General features: G+C 61.2%; 1 protein-coding gene across 22 annotated transcripts in view; it reads right to left on the reverse strand.

Annotated features, from left to right (window-relative positions):
- The window catches only part of CFAP74 (cilia and flagella associated protein 74), a 62,862-nt gene that overhangs the window by 34,080 nt on the left and 12,812 nt on the right, over positions 1-15,970 (reverse strand). For 14 of the 22 annotated variants that reach the window (XR_014806946.1, XR_014806943.1, XR_014806942.1 and 11 more), the window contains exons 4-17: positions 14,414-14,498; positions 14,168-14,308; positions 13,724-13,822; positions 12,953-13,057; positions 9,523-9,696; positions 9,182-9,295; positions 8,762-8,864; positions 8,152-8,309; positions 6,837-7,035; positions 5,504-5,659; positions 5,032-5,205; positions 4,559-4,677; positions 3,191-3,257; positions 2,756-2,845 (exon numbers count right to left, since the gene is read on the reverse strand). Coding sequence is in view for 12 of the 22 variants with exons in the window: in XM_084962574.1 (XP_084818700.1) it covers positions 2,756-2,845; positions 3,191-3,257; positions 4,559-4,677; positions 5,032-5,205; positions 5,504-5,659; positions 6,837-7,035; positions 8,152-8,309; positions 8,762-8,864; positions 9,182-9,295; positions 9,523-9,696; positions 12,953-13,057; positions 13,724-13,822; positions 14,168-14,308; positions 14,414-14,498 (1,784 nt within the window). In the remaining 10 variants the exon portion in view is untranslated. Of the gene's footprint in view, positions 1-2,755; positions 2,846-3,190; positions 3,258-4,544; positions 4,678-5,031; positions 5,206-5,503; positions 5,660-6,836; positions 7,036-8,151; positions 8,310-8,761; positions 8,865-9,181; positions 9,296-9,522; positions 9,697-12,952; positions 13,058-13,723; positions 13,823-14,167; positions 14,309-14,413; positions 14,499-15,970 lie in introns of those variants that run through there. The other 8 variants (XR_014806948.1, XR_014806944.1, XR_014806945.1 and 5 more) reach the window with 2 other exon arrangements.

Consider the following 15,970-nt stretch of genomic DNA (forward strand, 5'->3'; position numbering starts at 1 on the left):
GAGGCAGGGAATTCGTGTTTAATGGGGACAGCGTTTCAGTTTTGCAAAAGGACGAGCCCTGAGATGGATGCAGTGGTGGTTGCACAGCCACCTGACTGCATTTAACGCCCCGAGCTGTGCACCTCAAAGTGGTTCATCTGGTTCATTTGCTGCTGTGGGTGTTTTCCCCACAGTTACGGCCTGAAAAGAGACTTATAATAACACCATCAAACGCGACGCGAGGCTCCACGGCATCCCAGCTCAAGAAATCCCCGCTCGAGAAGGTGGTGGGGACACTGGCGTGTGGACCACGTGACAGGCGACAAGGGAGAGTGTGCTCAACGACTAGCATGGGGTTACCAGCGGTTCCCGAGGCTGTACCCCTCTTTGGCCGGGCCGTCCGTGCTGCACTAGACGGGGGAGCCTCTCTCCCTGCCCCACTGACGGAGGGCTCTGCCCGTGGCCTGTCAGACGTGACACGAGAGAAGGCCCGACACGTGCCAAGGGATTCCAGGGGAGGCTGGAGCCCAGCTTGGATCAGCCAAACCACCACTCAGCTGCACACGCGTGACCGAGAGACAAAACGAGTGTAGCTGCGGTCGCGGCTGAATCTAGGAACCATTTGTTACACGGCATCATGTGGTGACCACGGACAGGAGAGACGATGCTGGGGTGGCTTCCGTAGGAGAATTTCCTTATTTCTTTGGGACACATGTGCAGTTTTATAAGGATGGGTGTGGGGTGTCACGGTATTGCTCCTTCACTTGGAAGCAGCCAGTGGAAACAGACGCTAGATGAGCAGGTGTGCAAATGCAGGTGACAACCACATCCATGAGGGCTGCACAGGCACACGTGTCCTATTCTTCCTGCTTTTCAGGAGTTTGAAATTTTCCTTTTTTTTTTTTTTTTAGGGCTGCACCTGCAGCATGTGGAAGTTTCTGGGCCAGGGGTCAAATCAGAGCTGCAGCAGCCTCATCTGTGACCTACACTGCAGATTCTAGTAATGCTGGCTCCTTAACCCACTGAGCAAGGACAGGGATCGAGTCCATGTCCTCATGGATACTAGCTGTCAGGTTCTTAACCCACTAAGCCACAACGGGAACTCCTGCAATTTTTCTTAAGTTAAAAAAAAAAATCAATTCTGTGCAGCCAAGGAAATTACCAACAAAATGAAAAGGCAACCTATGGAATAGGAGGAAATATTTGCAAATCATCTATTTGATGAGGAGTTAATATCCAAAACATATAAAGAATTCATACAACCGAATAAAAAGTAAACAATCTGATTTTAAGATGCGCAGAGGAGGAGTTCCCGTCGTGGCGCAGTGGTTAACGAATCCGACTAGGAACCATGAGGTTTCGGGTTCGATCCCTGACCTTGCTCAGTGGGTTAACGATCCGGCGTTGCTGTGAGCTGTGGTGTAGGTTGCAGACGCGGCTCAGATCCCACATTGCTGTGGCTCTGGCGTAGGCCGGTGGCTACAGCTCCGATTCGACCCCTAGCCTGGGAACCTCCATATGCCGCGGGAGCGGCCCAAGAAATAGCAACAACAACAACAACAACAAAAAACCCTTACAGTAGGAAAAAAAAAAAAATGGGCAGAGGAATTGAAGAGACGTTTTTCCAAAGAAGATGCCCAGGTGTCCAAGAGGTTTGTGAAAAGATGCTCAACACCATGGGTCATCAGGGCGACGCAAGTCGAACCTACCGTGAGGGATCCCCTGTCACCGCTGGAATGGCTATGGGCAGGAAGACAGAAGTTACAAGCGCTGGAGGCCCTGGTGGCCTAGCGGTAAGGATCTGGTGTTGTCATCACTGTGACTCAGGTTCCATCCCTGGCCCAGGAACTTCTACTTGCCATGGCCCAGCCAAAAAAAAAAGAAAGAAAGAAAGAAAGAAAGAAAGAAAGAAAGAAAGAAAGAAAGAAAGAGGGAAAAAGAAGTAACAAGTAATAGGTGTTGGCAGGTAGGACGTGGAGGAGAGGGAACTCTTGTGCCGCGTTGGTGGGAATGCTGCTGTCACAGCCACCAAGGAAAGCAGGACGGCGAGTCCTGTAAAAACCAGAAGCCGAATTACAACACGACCCAGCACGCCCCCTTCTGGGCATTTTCCCAAAGGCGTGAAATCTGTCTCCCGAAGAGCTGTCCGCACACCCCTGTTCACTGCAGCCGAGACACGAAGCGGCTTAAGTGCCTGTTGACGGACGAATGGATAAAGAAGATGTGGTGCATATAGAATGGAATATTACTCAGCCATGAAAAGGAAACCTGGCCTCCATAACGTGGAGGACGTTATGCTAAGTGGAATAAGGCAGAGAAAAGATAGACACTGTATGGTCACCTTTATACATGGAGCCTAAAAACCCTACAACTCACAGATTCAAAAACCAGATTTGTGGATGCCAGAAGTGGGGGTGGGCAAATGGGTGAAGGGGGTTGAAAAATTAAAGAACAGAGGGGGAGTTCCTGTTGTGGCACAGCAGAAACAATTCTGACTAGGAACCATGAGGTTGCAGGTTCGATCCCTGGCCTCCCTCAGTGGGTTAAGGATCCGGCGTTGCCATGAGCTGTGGTGCGGGTCGTAGACGTGGTTCGGATCTGGCGTCGTCAGGGCCATTAGACCCCTAGCCTGGGAAACTTCATACGCCATGAGTGCATCAGGGAGACCCAGCGCCTCTGAGGTGAGCCCTGGGTCTCCTCCCACCGAGGGCCCCACAATCGGGGCTGCTCTCAGCGCGGGCCACCCACCCCCGGGGCCTGCTCATTCCTGACTCACCGAGCACTTCCTGGTGGAGCATTTCAGGGGCACAGAGAACCCGCCCGTCTGAGTCAGAAATGAGATGTTTCCCTCCAGATCTTTGTTGACCTAAAAAATAAAAAGCAACCCCCCAGCCTGTTTGCAACTTGACGCGGTGACACCTGACACAGTGACATGGGCCACGCCTGAACCCCTGCCACTGCGGGGGGTGTCGTGCCCGCCTCAGGAGGCTCCACGAGCCCCATTCAGGCTGCGGGCTCCTAGTGGGTAGCTCGGCCCAGCGCTGAGTGGGGTTCAAATACATTTTGGAAATAAAACAGCCAAACAGGGGCTGGGTGTGGCCCCTTCTGAGGTGCCCTGCGGGGGCAGCAGAGACCTGAATTCCACCACCGCCCTCTCAGGACAGTGAGGCAAACCCCTCTTCCACGGTTTGGTTTGGGGACCGACACTCACCACGGGCTTGAAGGTGACAAGCACCTCGCAGGACATGCCGGCAGACATGGGACCAGGTGGATCGAAGCTGCAGGACAACACAGGAGGTGAGCGCCCAGCAGGGAGGCAGCATTTGAGGAGACAAGGCCGATAAATGTCCACCGTCGCTCATAAAACTGAGCCCTCAGCTCGGGAACCACAGTGACCTCCGAGCAGGTCTAAGGAAGGTCAGGCCGCACCAGACACCTTGAGGAGGAGACGCAGGGCCCAAGAGTGGGGCGAGGAGGGCTGGACGGCCTGCAGAGCGCGGGTGGACAGAGAAGTGCCCACCCGCCCATCCGCCCCGGCGGGGGAAAGCAGAGCACAGAGGGTGACAGCCTCAAGAGTCGAGCGGAAATGCTGCCAACAGGACACTTTTGTTCCGGCTCGGGGAGCTGGCTTCAGGTGCCGGAGGCAACGGGACCACCCGAATCCGGCCTCTGCCGACAGGTCAGCAGAAGAACTAGCAAAGCACCAGGAAACCGCACGCTGCCTGTGGGCCCGGAAGACGGGACAAATCGGCCGTGAAAACGCAAGCCTCTGAGGCAAGAGAGAAGGGGACGGCACGACCTCCCCGAGACTGGCCGAGCCCGGGCTGTGGCACCTGAGGGAGGTCCCCCTGTGCACACGGGGCAGGGCCCTGGGGCTGCAGCCCCCACACAGCTCCAGCACCCAGAGCTGGAAACTCAGAGCTCCCGTGGGCCTCCAAACTGATGACCGAAACCAGGAAGCAGCAGAGGAGAAAAGACTTTTTTTTTTGGGCTGCGTCCCTGGGGTGGAAGTTCCAGGGCCAGGGATGGAACCTGCACCATGGCAGCGGCCAGAGCTGCTGCAGTGGCAATGCCGGATCCCTAACCCGCTGCACCACCAGGGAGCTCCAGAAAAGACAGTCTTAACAGCAAAGGCAAATGCCCAGGAGCAGAAGGAGCGAGGGACCCTGCAGAAGACGCTGTGAAGGTTGTTGTGAGACAGCGAGGGAGACAGAAAATAGGGAAGAAGAAAGGGTGACAGCGACCAGAGAGGAAGCCACAGAACGAGAGGATCCAACTCAGGCGTCAGCGTGTCTCCGAGAAGGAAACTGGAAGCAGGAGCAGAGTCAAACCATGAAGTCAGAGTTCAAGTCCTCAGGCCCGAGATCAGAGACGGCGCTAACCTCCACCCCGAACAGGCCCAGAGCGGCCAAGCTCCAAACACCGGTGGGGAAAACCATTTGCTGGGGAGACAGAACAAGCTCAGCTCAGGAAAGGGGAGGCCCCCCTCCCCAAGGACCCCAGCTGAGGGCTTCAGGCCCAAAGTGAGGCTCAAGTTAAAAGGCCGAGGAGGGGGCTCGGCTGACCCGGCCCAGCCTACTCGACGCGGACGGAGTCCCGCAGGCTCTCCTCCACGCCCGCCAGCCTGCAGTAGTTGATGGTGTAGGTGGCATTGGTCAAGATGACTTTCTTCTCGTACTCTCTGCCCACGTCAAAGTCCTGCGCAAACCGGAGGAAAAGTTACTGCTTCGTTCCCGGCGGCGGCTTTGCGGCTCTGACAGTCCCGCCTGGGAGATGGCTGGATGTGACGCTCTAGTCATGTCCTTGCTGCGCCCGGGGCAGGAAGCAGCCTCCGGGCACCAGCAGGCGGGAGGCCCCAGCAGCGCAGGTCCGGGGGCTGGTCCTCTGAAGGGCCGGGGAAGGTGCGACATTCCAGCCGCCCCCACCCCGTCTGGTTAACGCGCCTGAGATGCCACCCGTCTCTCGCCCCAGCGGCCCCCGGGGCTGCTGAAAGGCCCCTCCCGAGAGACCCAGCCAGCAGAGGCCCGAGTGGCGGCTGCACCCCAGGCCCACCTTGAAGTGGATGAGCTGGGGCTTGCTGTTGAAGGGCCTCCCTCTGAACTTGCGCCTGGACGCCACCTGCCTGCGGGGCGCCCCGCTGCGCAGGCACCGGATCGTGCGCGCCAGCAGGTCCTGGTCCGTCTTCGTCCCGCCCACAGGCTTCCGGCCCGCGTCCGCCTGGGGCACCTGGGATGGCACCGGGACAGACGCGCCACATGGGGGACGTGCGGGGGCCGTGGAGTTCCGCGAGGCTGGCGGAAGAGGAACGCGGGCCCGGGCGGAGCCGGCCAGGCCCCAGCCGATGCCCGGGACGGAACGGCCGAGGGAGCGTTCCAGATTTTTAAATCACGCCAAGAGAACATGTTTGGAAAGTTCTACAGGAAGCAACACTTTCTCAAGTGGACAAGAAGCTGCTTCCTGATCAGCTCGGTGACCTGGAGAGCGGGGGGCAGGGCGGGGGCAGGCGGAGGCTTCGGGCGGGTACCTGGTGTGGCGAGGCCTCTTGGCTCCAGAGCCCCGGGATCTCCGGCCTCACCAGCGGCTCTTCCTGCCAGCCCGGGCTGCTGGGGTCCACCTGCACGGACTCGCTGGAGATGGCCGGCGCCAGCACAGTGGCTCGCGGGGACGGAAGACTGTCCTCCTGGGGGCCAGGATGGGAGAATGATAGCTTATGCAGAAAACGGGGCACACACGAGGGGAAGAGGAGAGCCCAGGCCTGGGGCCCCGCCCGGCGGACAGCCCGTCCGAGGCTTCCAGCTCTTCCCTCAGGGACCAGAGTGCATGGTTTGTCACTGTTTTAAACAAGCATCTTAACACACCATGAGACCTCTCCAAACCAGGAGTGCACGAACTACTCAAGTTCATGGATGGCCCCCACCCCTTCGCCGACCCTGAGCTGCTCTCAGGCCAGACGGGGCCTCCCTGTGGGTGGTCAGGCTGGAAGAAGGCCGTGGATGGAGCATCCGATGCTGCAGGCCCCACGGAGAGAAGAAGGCAGGTGCCCTGGGGAGGCGGGGAGGCCCCGGTCAGGGGACCAGAGGTGGGAGTGGGAGGAAGGGGCGAAGTGGCAGAAGCGGGCTGCCCGGAGGCTCAGCGCGGAGGATCTGCGCAGCACAGCAGGGGTCGAGGCACCCTGGGCAGAGTGGAGCCCCTGCAGGCGCCCCCAATGAAGGAGCCTGGGGGCTTGGCTAGAGCCAGTACCTGGGCTTTCAGGTTCCGGCGCACAGGGGCAGAAAGGGGTGCGTCCTGGGCTCGGGACAAGGCCCCGACGTCCCTACCCCACACCCTCAGGGACAGGTGAGCAGGTCACCTGCGTGGGCGATGGGTACAGAGCTGGCCATTGGCGAGATGAGTGAGTGAAGGAGGACAGAGGCCTGTTTCCTGGGTGAAGAGGCAAGAGGGGGGACCAGCTAGACCGCCTGGCTCTGATATCTGGGGACAGGTCAGGGGGCCTGAGCCAATCCTGCTCCAGGGGACGTGTGGCTGTGGGCTTCCCCACCTGCTGGCAACCCCAGGGGCTGCCTCCCAAGGAGGGTGAGGCGCCAGACACCCCCTGTCTGCTTGCACCTGAGCCGTCACCGTCACTGGGAGAGTCCCTCAGGGAACTTCCCCCGAGCCTCGAACACGCACACCAGGGCTGGGGCTGCCTGGCCAGGGCAAGACAGCGCTGGGAGGCTGTGCACACTTCCTAGACTCGTGAGGAACGCGTGGCACAGGGCAGGGGGCATCCTGGGAGCGGGCGGGTGCCTGCGGTGATTCTGTGCCCCAGCTGGGATGCCCGCCCCCTGGCCTCGTGTTTAGAGCAGCAGCTCACTCACCAGCGGTGGGCAGGAGGGGGGCGCGGTGCTCTTTCCGTCGCAGACCTCAGCCAGGTGGCTCCAGGTCTTGTCCCGCAGGCTTGGCCGGCCTGTGGTTTTGGGGGGCGCCTGCTTCTTTCTTGCGTGCTCCCCAGCCTCCTCTTTCAAGATCCGGCTCACGATCTCCTGCTTTCTGAGCTTCTGCTCCTGCTCGAAGGCACTGTGGGAAAACGCCGTCTCGCTGAGAGCCAGCTTCCCCCAGGACCCCGGGGCTGGGCCCACCAGCCCTGTCCTAGGAGCACAAGGCTCTCTGTCAGCCGGGCTCCTGTGGGGCAGGCTGGTCCTCGGAGAGCCTGGGCTCCCGTGGGTGCAGACAGAGGGGGCCCAGGAGGGCAGCCGGACCAGAGACCCAGGGACTTAAATCCCCAGCCCAGCCCAGTGCCTACAGTAAGCCTTGACCCCATGAGCTGTCAGTCTCCTGCTGGGTGTTCCAGACTGGCCGGTGGGGGCACCTCAGCCAGGGCACAGACCAAGGTGACCTCAGGGCTGGTCACTCATTCATCCTCCATTCTCTCATTCGTTCCTGCTGCTCTGTGCTGGTGGCCCCTGTGTGCCGGGCCTGAGGAAGGGACCTGAGGTGGGTAGAGCCATCCCCAGCCCAGGGTGGGGGGCCAGGGTGAGGGGATGGCACAGGGGGCTGGGGGATGGCACGGGGTGGGATGGCACAGGGTGAGGGATGGCACAGGGTGAGGGATGGCACAGGGGGCTGGTGCTCTTGGGGCACTGTGGCCCCTGATGGGTGTGCTGCCCCAGCGACAGGACCAGGAGGCCACACTGGGCAGATCCCAACAATGATGACAGGGGACCTGGGCAGGGACAGGTCCAGGATGACAAAGCCCCTTGTGTGTGGGGCTGGGAGGCGGGAGAGGCGTCAACTGACTCCTGCATCTTGGGGAGCCCCCTCCGGTGGGGGACCTGGGAAGCAGTGTGGGGGACCTCGCAGGCCCGGGGGCCTTGAGGGAAGACGGGGTGTGCTGTGGGCTGAGCCCTGAGCTCCAGCTTGGGGGAGACCAGACGGCGAGGCGCTGTGTTGGATGAGCGCAGGCCCCTGCAGCCGCCGGGCGGGAGGAGCGTGTCAGGAGGGACCGGCATGGCTCACACACCCACAGGGGCTGAGCCAAGGGCCGGCGCTGAGGCCGGGAAAGGTCCCCGCGGGCCGGGGCTGGACAGCAGGCGTGAAGGGGCCGCTTGGTGGGAATGGGGGGGCCTGGGGAGAGGCAGCCTTGCCGATCGTGACAGATACACTCCCACTGCCCGGCTGCCGCCCCGCCCTCACCGGTTCTGCGCCTCCAGCTCCTGGCGCCGGCGCTGATGGCAAAGGTGCTTGAAAGCGTCCCCGCCATGGGCCAGAATGGCCTCCCTCTCGGCCTGGGCCTTCTGTTCAGCCAGTTCCGCCTTGGCCCGGCCCCAGGCGTGAAACTGGCGGAGGGTTTCCTTGGGCACAGAGAACACGGAGGCTGCAGCGTCAGCGGATGCACGCACACTGTAGCCTGCGGGGCGGGGTGGGGGGGGGATCACACCGGAGAGGCCTTCGGTGCACCTGCAGGAGCCCCCTGCCCCGCCCTAATGCCCCCAAGTGCCTGTGGCCAGAGCCCTGCCGTCTCCAGTCCAGTCCTGGCCTAACTGCCCCCCGGGGCCTGGGGCCGGGAGCTGGTGTCCCTTGCCCGGGAAGGCCCAGGGTGCAGGCGTGCGGCCTCGCCACGCCCGGGTCCTGGGGCCTCACCCTCCCTTCCCGGTGCTGGCCCAGGGGCGGGGGCTCCGGAGGGCGGGGCAGGGCAGGCCAGTGGCCTGAGGGTCCTGCCTGGATGGATATCCTGCCTGGACCGGCTCCCGAGGCTGTGGGGAGCCAGGAGGGGCCCGGGGCGGCTTCCGAGCGGGGCGCCTACCCGGCTGGCGGCGATGCTGTTCTTCAAGGCCAGCACCGCGTCCATGCGCCTCTGCACGTGCTCGCGGGACGCCAGCTCCGCCTTTCTCTCTCGCTCATGGACCCTGGAGGGGTGGCCTGGTCACGAGGACGGGCAGCCACGGGGCTGGAGGAGCCCGGCCTGCTAAGGACACGGCTAAGCCGTGGCCGTTAGCGTGGGAGGGAGCTGCGCGGCCCCGAAGGCGCCAGAACCCCGCGAAACCTGTTCTCTAGACTGGAGGCGCCTTCTGAACGCAGCAGCAGTGGCTCAAAACCAGAGACGCCCGTCTGGCCTTGGTGGACGACACGGCGATAAATACCAGAGGGTTTCCATACAAGGCAAGTGACCCACTCTGGCGGGTCTGCCCCCCACAGATGGCAGGAGGAGAGAGAGTCGACGCACCTTCCCAGGGAGGCCTTGAGGAACTTCATGGCCACGCGGTGGTTCTGCTGGGCGTCCGCCACCAGCTTCTGGTGCCTCAGCCCGAGCTCCCTCTGCAGGTGCATGGATTTCCTGCTGGGACGCGGGGCGGTGGGAGCGAAGCAGGGAGAGCACCCTCAGCGTCGGTGCTCGGGAGGGCTGCCCCAGGCCACGGCAGGTGGGGACGGCCCCGAGGGCGCGGCCGGGCCCCAAGGGAGCGGCCGGGGCAGGGGAGTAAGGTCAGTGAGAGCGGGTTTAGCTGGGGAGCAGGCGGGCAAGGGGAGGACGTGGCGAGGCTGGGGGACGGCGGGGCTGGCACCCACCGGATCCGCAGCAGCTGGTTCCTCTCTGCCTTCCCCGCGGCCTCTGTCTCCTGGCGCAGCTGCTTGGCCGTCCGCTCCCGGAGGCACCTCCCAGTGGCCGCGGCCTCCTCTCGCACTGACTTCCAAACGTCCTGCAGCTGTCTCTCCTGGGTCTCGAGGTGCCACATGGTGCTCCTTGCAAACAGGAGGCGCTTCTGCTTCAGTCGGCAAAGGGCTTGGCGGCTGGGGCACACCCTCCCCACCGCGTTCACCCCGGGATCCAGTACCTGCACCCCCCCCCGGCTCTGTCCCTACTGTCCTGCTGGGCCCGGGCTGCCTCCCGGTGACATGGAAGCCCTGGCCCTGGGACGCGGTGACCGCCCTGACGGCCGCCACACGCTTCATGCTCTGCTTCCATCAGCCTCTCGTTTCCGCCGGGACAGCGGCTCCCAAGGCGGTTTTCTTCTGTTTGGCTGATGACCGAGCCCCCAGCACAGGTGCCTTGCCAGCAGCCCTCCAGTGGGAACAGTACCAGGCGCCCCTTGGGGACAGTGGGCGCCAGCAGCGCGGCCTGCCCTGCTCAGCCCACACTTGGGGGTCCCCGCCGACGTCGCTGCGGACTGGGGTGCCCTTGAGCAGCAAGTCCCCGCTGGGATCTGTTTCAAGGGCAGGCTTCCGGTGGGCATGGCCGAGGGAGGGCTGGCAGGGGCAGCTCTGCGGACACCAGCAGGCCTGGAGGGGTGGCTTCTCTGCTGTTGGGGATGCCCTGTTCCTAAGGGAGCAGGGGCAGAAGGCCCTTTTCTGCCCGGCAGGGGCCCTCTGAGCTGGGAGCTGAAGCTGATGGCTGGACCCAGAGAAAAGAGAGGCCACCGCGCCCAATGGGGCGGGGGGGACGATTCGGAAGGGAGGTCAGGCGGAGACCCTGCCCTGCCCAGCAGTGAAGCAAATGGACTGGGGAGCCCACAGGGGTGGAGGGGAAAGTGTCGGCCAGGGGCCAGAAAGCTTGTGTGAGTGGAGAAGCTGGGCCCACAGGGTAACAGGCTCCGCTCTGCGCAGGGCTGCTGGCGGAGGAGATGCACGGGGACCACGTGACGTGCATTCTCTTGCATGTAAATGCACGTTAAACAGGAAATGGGAAGTTCCCCTTATGGCTCAGTGGGTTAAGAATCCGACTAATATCTGTGATGACGCGGGTTTGATCCTTGGCCTGGCTCAGTGGGTTAAGGATCCGGTGTTGCCGTGAGCTGTGGTGTAGGTCGCAGACGGGGCTCAGATCCCGCATTGCTGTGGCTGTGGTGTAGGCCGGCAGCTGCAGCTCTGATTTGACCCCTAGCCTAGGAACCTCCATATGCTGCATATGCGGCCCTAAAAAGAAAACAAAAAAACCAAAACCAAAACCAAAACAGAGAGCGAGAGAGAGCGCCAAGCGAGCAAAAAAGGAAATGGGCAGTCTGGCAGCAGCCACGCCTGCAGGAGGAGGGGTGGGCGGGTGGGCTCGTGGGGCCAGGGCCACGAGGGGAGGGGTCCGGGCTGTGGGCAGCCTGGCAGCGTCAGCAGACTGGTACGTGGAGGGACGGAGAAATGAGTGAAAACATCGAGGATGAGGAGAGGCAGGTTTCTGACGGTCCGAGAGGTGAGGTCCTAACCAGACAAGTGAGAGGTTTTGCCGGAAGGAGAAGGTGTGAACTGCTGGCTTCAGGACAGACGGGTGCACCCCCGGTCCCAGCTCTGTCTGGGTGATGCCTGGAGCAGCAAGGCCCTAGTAGCCACGGGTGCACAGAGCATCCGGCCCATGTTCCTAACCAGCATTCCTCCCCCAAAGAAACCAAGGCTCCAGACAGCCGGCTGGGTCCAGGACCGGGGTGGACAAGAAACGGGCTCAGACCACGTTGCTGTGCCCATGGGCTCAATGACAGGGACGTGGCAAAAGCACGCAGGACCCAGCCTGAAGGAGGTCCCACTGGCCAAACTGGGGGTGACAGGAGCATCAGAAAAACAGCGATGGAGTCGGTTACAACCCACTGAGCGAGACGGAAGTCGGAGCGTCCACGCAGTACCTAAACAATCGCGCAGAAGACAGCGCTGTCCTGCGGGACGTTTTAGGAGCGACGGATTCGAAGAGCGCCCTTGGGCCGCCGTTGCCACGGCGGATTCGGGCGGGAGCATCAGTCATTCGGGGCCAGGGTGTGAGAGGGATGCGGGTGCGTGAGAGACACCCGCGGTCCCCACCGCAGTTGGGTCAGCAAAGCCCCCGCCCCTGGAAAGGGGACTGGCAGCCACCGAGTGCCTCGCTGGGGGGCACCATGTGGGGGTGTCCAGGCCATGGTCCCGAGGAAGCAGCGCACAAACAACACGGGAGGGGCCTTTCCTGGCCCCAGAGACAGGGTCACGAGAGCCACGGAGGGCTGAGGGCGTCCTAACCCGAGGCTGGACAACTCCACGGGGAGTGAGGTGGCTCCAGGGTGACGGGGACATGGGGACGTGGGGACACGAGGGTTCCTTGCGCTGTTTTTGCAACTCTTCCATGAACTAGAAATTGTTTAAAAATTCAGACTTTTTTTTTTTTTTTTTTTGTCTTTTGTCTTTTTGTTGTTGTTGTTGCTATTTCTTGGGCCGCTCCCGCGGCATATGGAGGTTCCCAGGCTAGGGGTTGAATCGGAGCTGTAGCCACCGGCCTACGCCAGAGCCACAGCAACGCGGGATTCGAGTCGCGTCTGCAACCTATACCACAGCTCACGGCAACGCCGGATCGTTAACCCACTGAGCAAGGGGCAGGGACCGAACCAGCAACCTCATGGTTCCTAGTCGGATTCGTTAACCACTGCGCCACGACGGGAACTCCTTTTTTTTTTTTTTTTTTTGTCCAGACTTTTTTTAAAGTCAGTGGTGGATGCAATGATCTGCCAGAGGCAGGGCGGCCGCCCGGGCAGGAGCTGGTCGGCGGTGGACAGAGCTGCCGGCACAAGCACGGTGTCAAGCACTGGACAGCGTGCAGCCACCTCTGCCCGGGGAGGGCGGCCTAGAAAAGGTACAGAGCACTTCGAAATCCTGCTGGTCCCTCGACAGGGACCGAGGAGCAGGAAGAAAGGCCAAGGACGCTGACGCCTAAGAACCCGAACACGGAGGAAGAGAAAAACACTTACAAAAGGGCAAGCTCAGCTACCGTTGTTTCTCTTTTCCCTGGCTGCGCCCTGGGCACGCGGAAGCTCCCAGGCCGGGACCAGAGCAGTGACAACGCCAAGTCCTTCACTGGCTGCACCACCAGGGGGCTCCCGGGCCCGGGATCAGGTCTGTGGCCTATGCTGCAGCTGCCGCAACTCCGGATCCTTCAACCCACTGTGCTCCACCGTGCCAGGCTGCTGAGCCCGGTGTGCTGCAGCGGAAACTCCCCACCTTTGCAGAGGTAACCCTGCATCTGCAAACCCGTCCCTGCTCGGCCGCCCAGACCTACTCGTTCTCCCGCAGCACAGCCGAGATCTTCGGCAGCAGGTCCCTCTCCCTCTCCAGCTCCAGGCACAGGCGTCGGGACGCTGCCTCCAGGCGACCCACGGCTGCCCTGGAGAGGGAGGGGCGGTCAGGGCTTCGGGGGCACAGGGACAAAGCCCTACGCGCCTCCAGGCCAAGGCGCCCCACAGCCCACTTGGGTCAGCGATGCCCACGCCTGACTTTCCATCAAGAGAGGGTCCGTCTAAACCGGCGCCTGGGATGGGCCACCCCATGCTGACCCCACACGCACCCTCCCGCCTGCTCTCTGACAGCCTCTCAGTCAGTCTTGGAGGGACGGGGAGCTGGTCCCCTGTTCCCAGCCCCTCAGAACAGCAGGCAGGGGGCTTTTGGCCCAGGAAGGACCCGGCACACACGCCTGGTGCATAGAAGCACCAGGAGACTGAAAAGCCACCAAGAGACCCTCGTGGCTGAGCCCACGCTGAGGCCTCCTGAGCATCTCCCTCTGCCCTTTCCCCATGACCATGTGGCAGCCGTGCCTGTCACTCAGGCCCCAGCCTGCCGGTCACTTCCTCAGGGAGGCCTCCCCTGCTACCCGCTTCAAAGTGCCCGCCCCGACTCAGGCCCTGGTCTCAGTGCCCGTTCGCCTGTCTGTCTCCCACACCGGAGGGAGGCCGGTCTCTTCCTTGCCCGCCCAGGGCAGCATTTGGTGGGCAGCGCCCCCCGTTCCCATGCCGGCCACACACCCCGGCCGCCCAGTGCCCCGGCCCCGGCCTACACATTGCCGGCCTCCCTCTCGGTGGCCAGCTCGGCGGCCACGATCTTCCGCTGCTCGGCGAGGAGGTCCATCCTCCGGCGGCAAGCTCGCAGCTCCTCCCTGAAAGCCGGAGCCAGAACGGGGGTGAGGGGCTCCCTGAAGCCAGGCCCCCTCCACCTCCCTCTCTGGCACCTCTGCCTGCTCCCCAGTGCCGCCGCTCCTCTGGGGAGCCCGAGGTTTTAGGGTAAAGTTTCCCGATGTCTGCAATTTTCCTCTCAAGGTTCAACTTTTCTGTTTGAAATTCTCCTCGGCAGTGGCCTGGGAACTGGCTCCACTGGTGTTACTGCTGATGAAACCCTGCAGGGCCGGGCGCCCACGAAGGCCCAGAAGGCGTGAGCAGGCCCGGCCGTCGGGGCCACCCAGCCCCTGGGGCCCTCGGCTGCCTCCCATTGGCCACTGGCTCACCGAGTTTTTTGAATGAAAAGGTCTTTCTCCTCGTGCAGCTTGTCCAGGAGGTGCAGGTTCTTGCGCAGCCTTGACGCCTGAATCCTGTCTTGGGTGGCTGGTTTCTGCTTCCTCTTCTCAGCGTTCTGCTCCCGCCCTGGACTGAAGGAGAAAGGGCCCCGGCTGGCGCCTCATCCCGGTCACCCCCGAGGACAAGGATGCTGAGGCTCTGCCCCCCCGCCCCTCAGCCCCCTCCAAGTTAATTACCAGGTGCTTCCCGGGCCCGGCCTGGTCTCCGCCTCCTCGCGGAGAGACTCAACCACCAACTCTGGATCCTCCAGTTCATCTCTTTCTAGAAATTGAGCAAGAGTTAAAATTTAAAAAAGAGTTAAAAGTTAAAAGCGGATCTAGACATTCGAGTCTGAAGTTCTCGGATAAGCCCTGACCAGCTCAAGCTGGCCGGGCAGCGCCGGCGTCTCGGAGCAGTGGCCCTCAGCGCCTGGCCCAGGGCACCCGGCGGGGCTCCTAAAGCTCTTCACAGGGTCGGAAGGACAAAGCTATCTCCATGACAACAGTGAAGCACTGCACGTCTTCCTTCTTTGTCTCACGAGTGCATAGCACCTCCCAGAGGCACCTGGCAGCTGTTACTGACACAGACCAACAGGTGCAAATGTGAAGCCCGGCTGTCTTCTCTCAGCCCGGGCTCTTTATGTCACATATGGGTTCATGACTGCTGTCGTGAGTAAACAAACACGAACTTTTTTTCAAGTTTACTTGTTTTTTTTTTTTCTTTTTTTTTTGGCCAGGGATTGAATCTGAGCCACAGTTTGCAGCCATTCTGGATCCTTAACCCACTGTGCTGGGCCAGGGATTGAACCTGAGCCCCTGCAGAGACAATACCAGATCCCTAACCTGCTGTGCCACAGTGGGAACTCCTTAGCTTTAGTTTTATTTTTTTATTTTTTGCTTTTTGGGGCTACACCCTTGGCATATGGAAGTTCCCAGGCTAGGGGTCAAATCTGGGCTGTAGCCGCCGATCTACCCCACAGCCACAGCAACATGGGATCTGAGCTGCATCTGCAACCTACACCACAGCTCATGGCAACGCCGGATCCTTAACCCACTGAGTGAGGGCAGAGATTGAACCTGCATCCTCATGGAAACTAGTTGGATTCTGTTCCACTGCACCACGACGAGAGATCCAGCTTTCGCTTTAATATGGTCAACACTGAAAGATATAAGCACCAAAGCCCTTTGGGTCAGTACTTTTTGGGCATGTAAGGGGGGAGCTCCCTGGTGTCCCAGCAGGTGAAGGGTCTGGTGCCGTCACTGCTGTAGCTCAGGTCACTGCTATGATGTGGGCTTGATGGCTGGCCGGGGAACTTTTGCATGTCACAGGAATGGCCAAAAAAAAAAAAAAAAAAAAAAAAAAAAAAAAAAGGAGGTGTTCCCTGGCAAAACAGTCGGGGAATTACTGTCCTAGAACTCACTGCAGACATGCAGGAAAACACGGCAAACACCACGGCTTGGGCTGCTCGCTCCGTCATTAAACCTCAGTGGGATGACTGAAGCAAAATTCTAGGAGTCAACCCACCATCAGAAGACACGTGGGGCTGACTCAGCAGAACACCTGGGGTGGGGCGGGGGGCGAGGAGGCGTTTCCAGGTCAGACTATCCTGCCTGGGGTCCCGCCTGGTGTCCAGCCTGGTGTCCTGCCTGGTGTCCTGCCTGGCGTCCAGCTCCGGCCCAAATCAGGGCAGATCTCAGAAATGGCAGATCATCTGTTGTTGTTGTTTTTTTTTTTTTTAACATCTAAAAGCTTCC

The sequence above is a fragment of the Sus scrofa genome, chromosome 6, assembly GCF_054392235.1.
Source record: "Sus scrofa isolate SSC_HxYL_T2T_F1_AM1 chromosome 6, Sscrofa_HxYL_maternal_Yorkshire_Landrace_v2.0, whole genome shotgun sequence".
In the NCBI taxonomy this organism is placed as follows: domain Eukaryota; kingdom Metazoa; phylum Chordata; class Mammalia; order Artiodactyla; family Suidae; genus Sus; species Sus scrofa.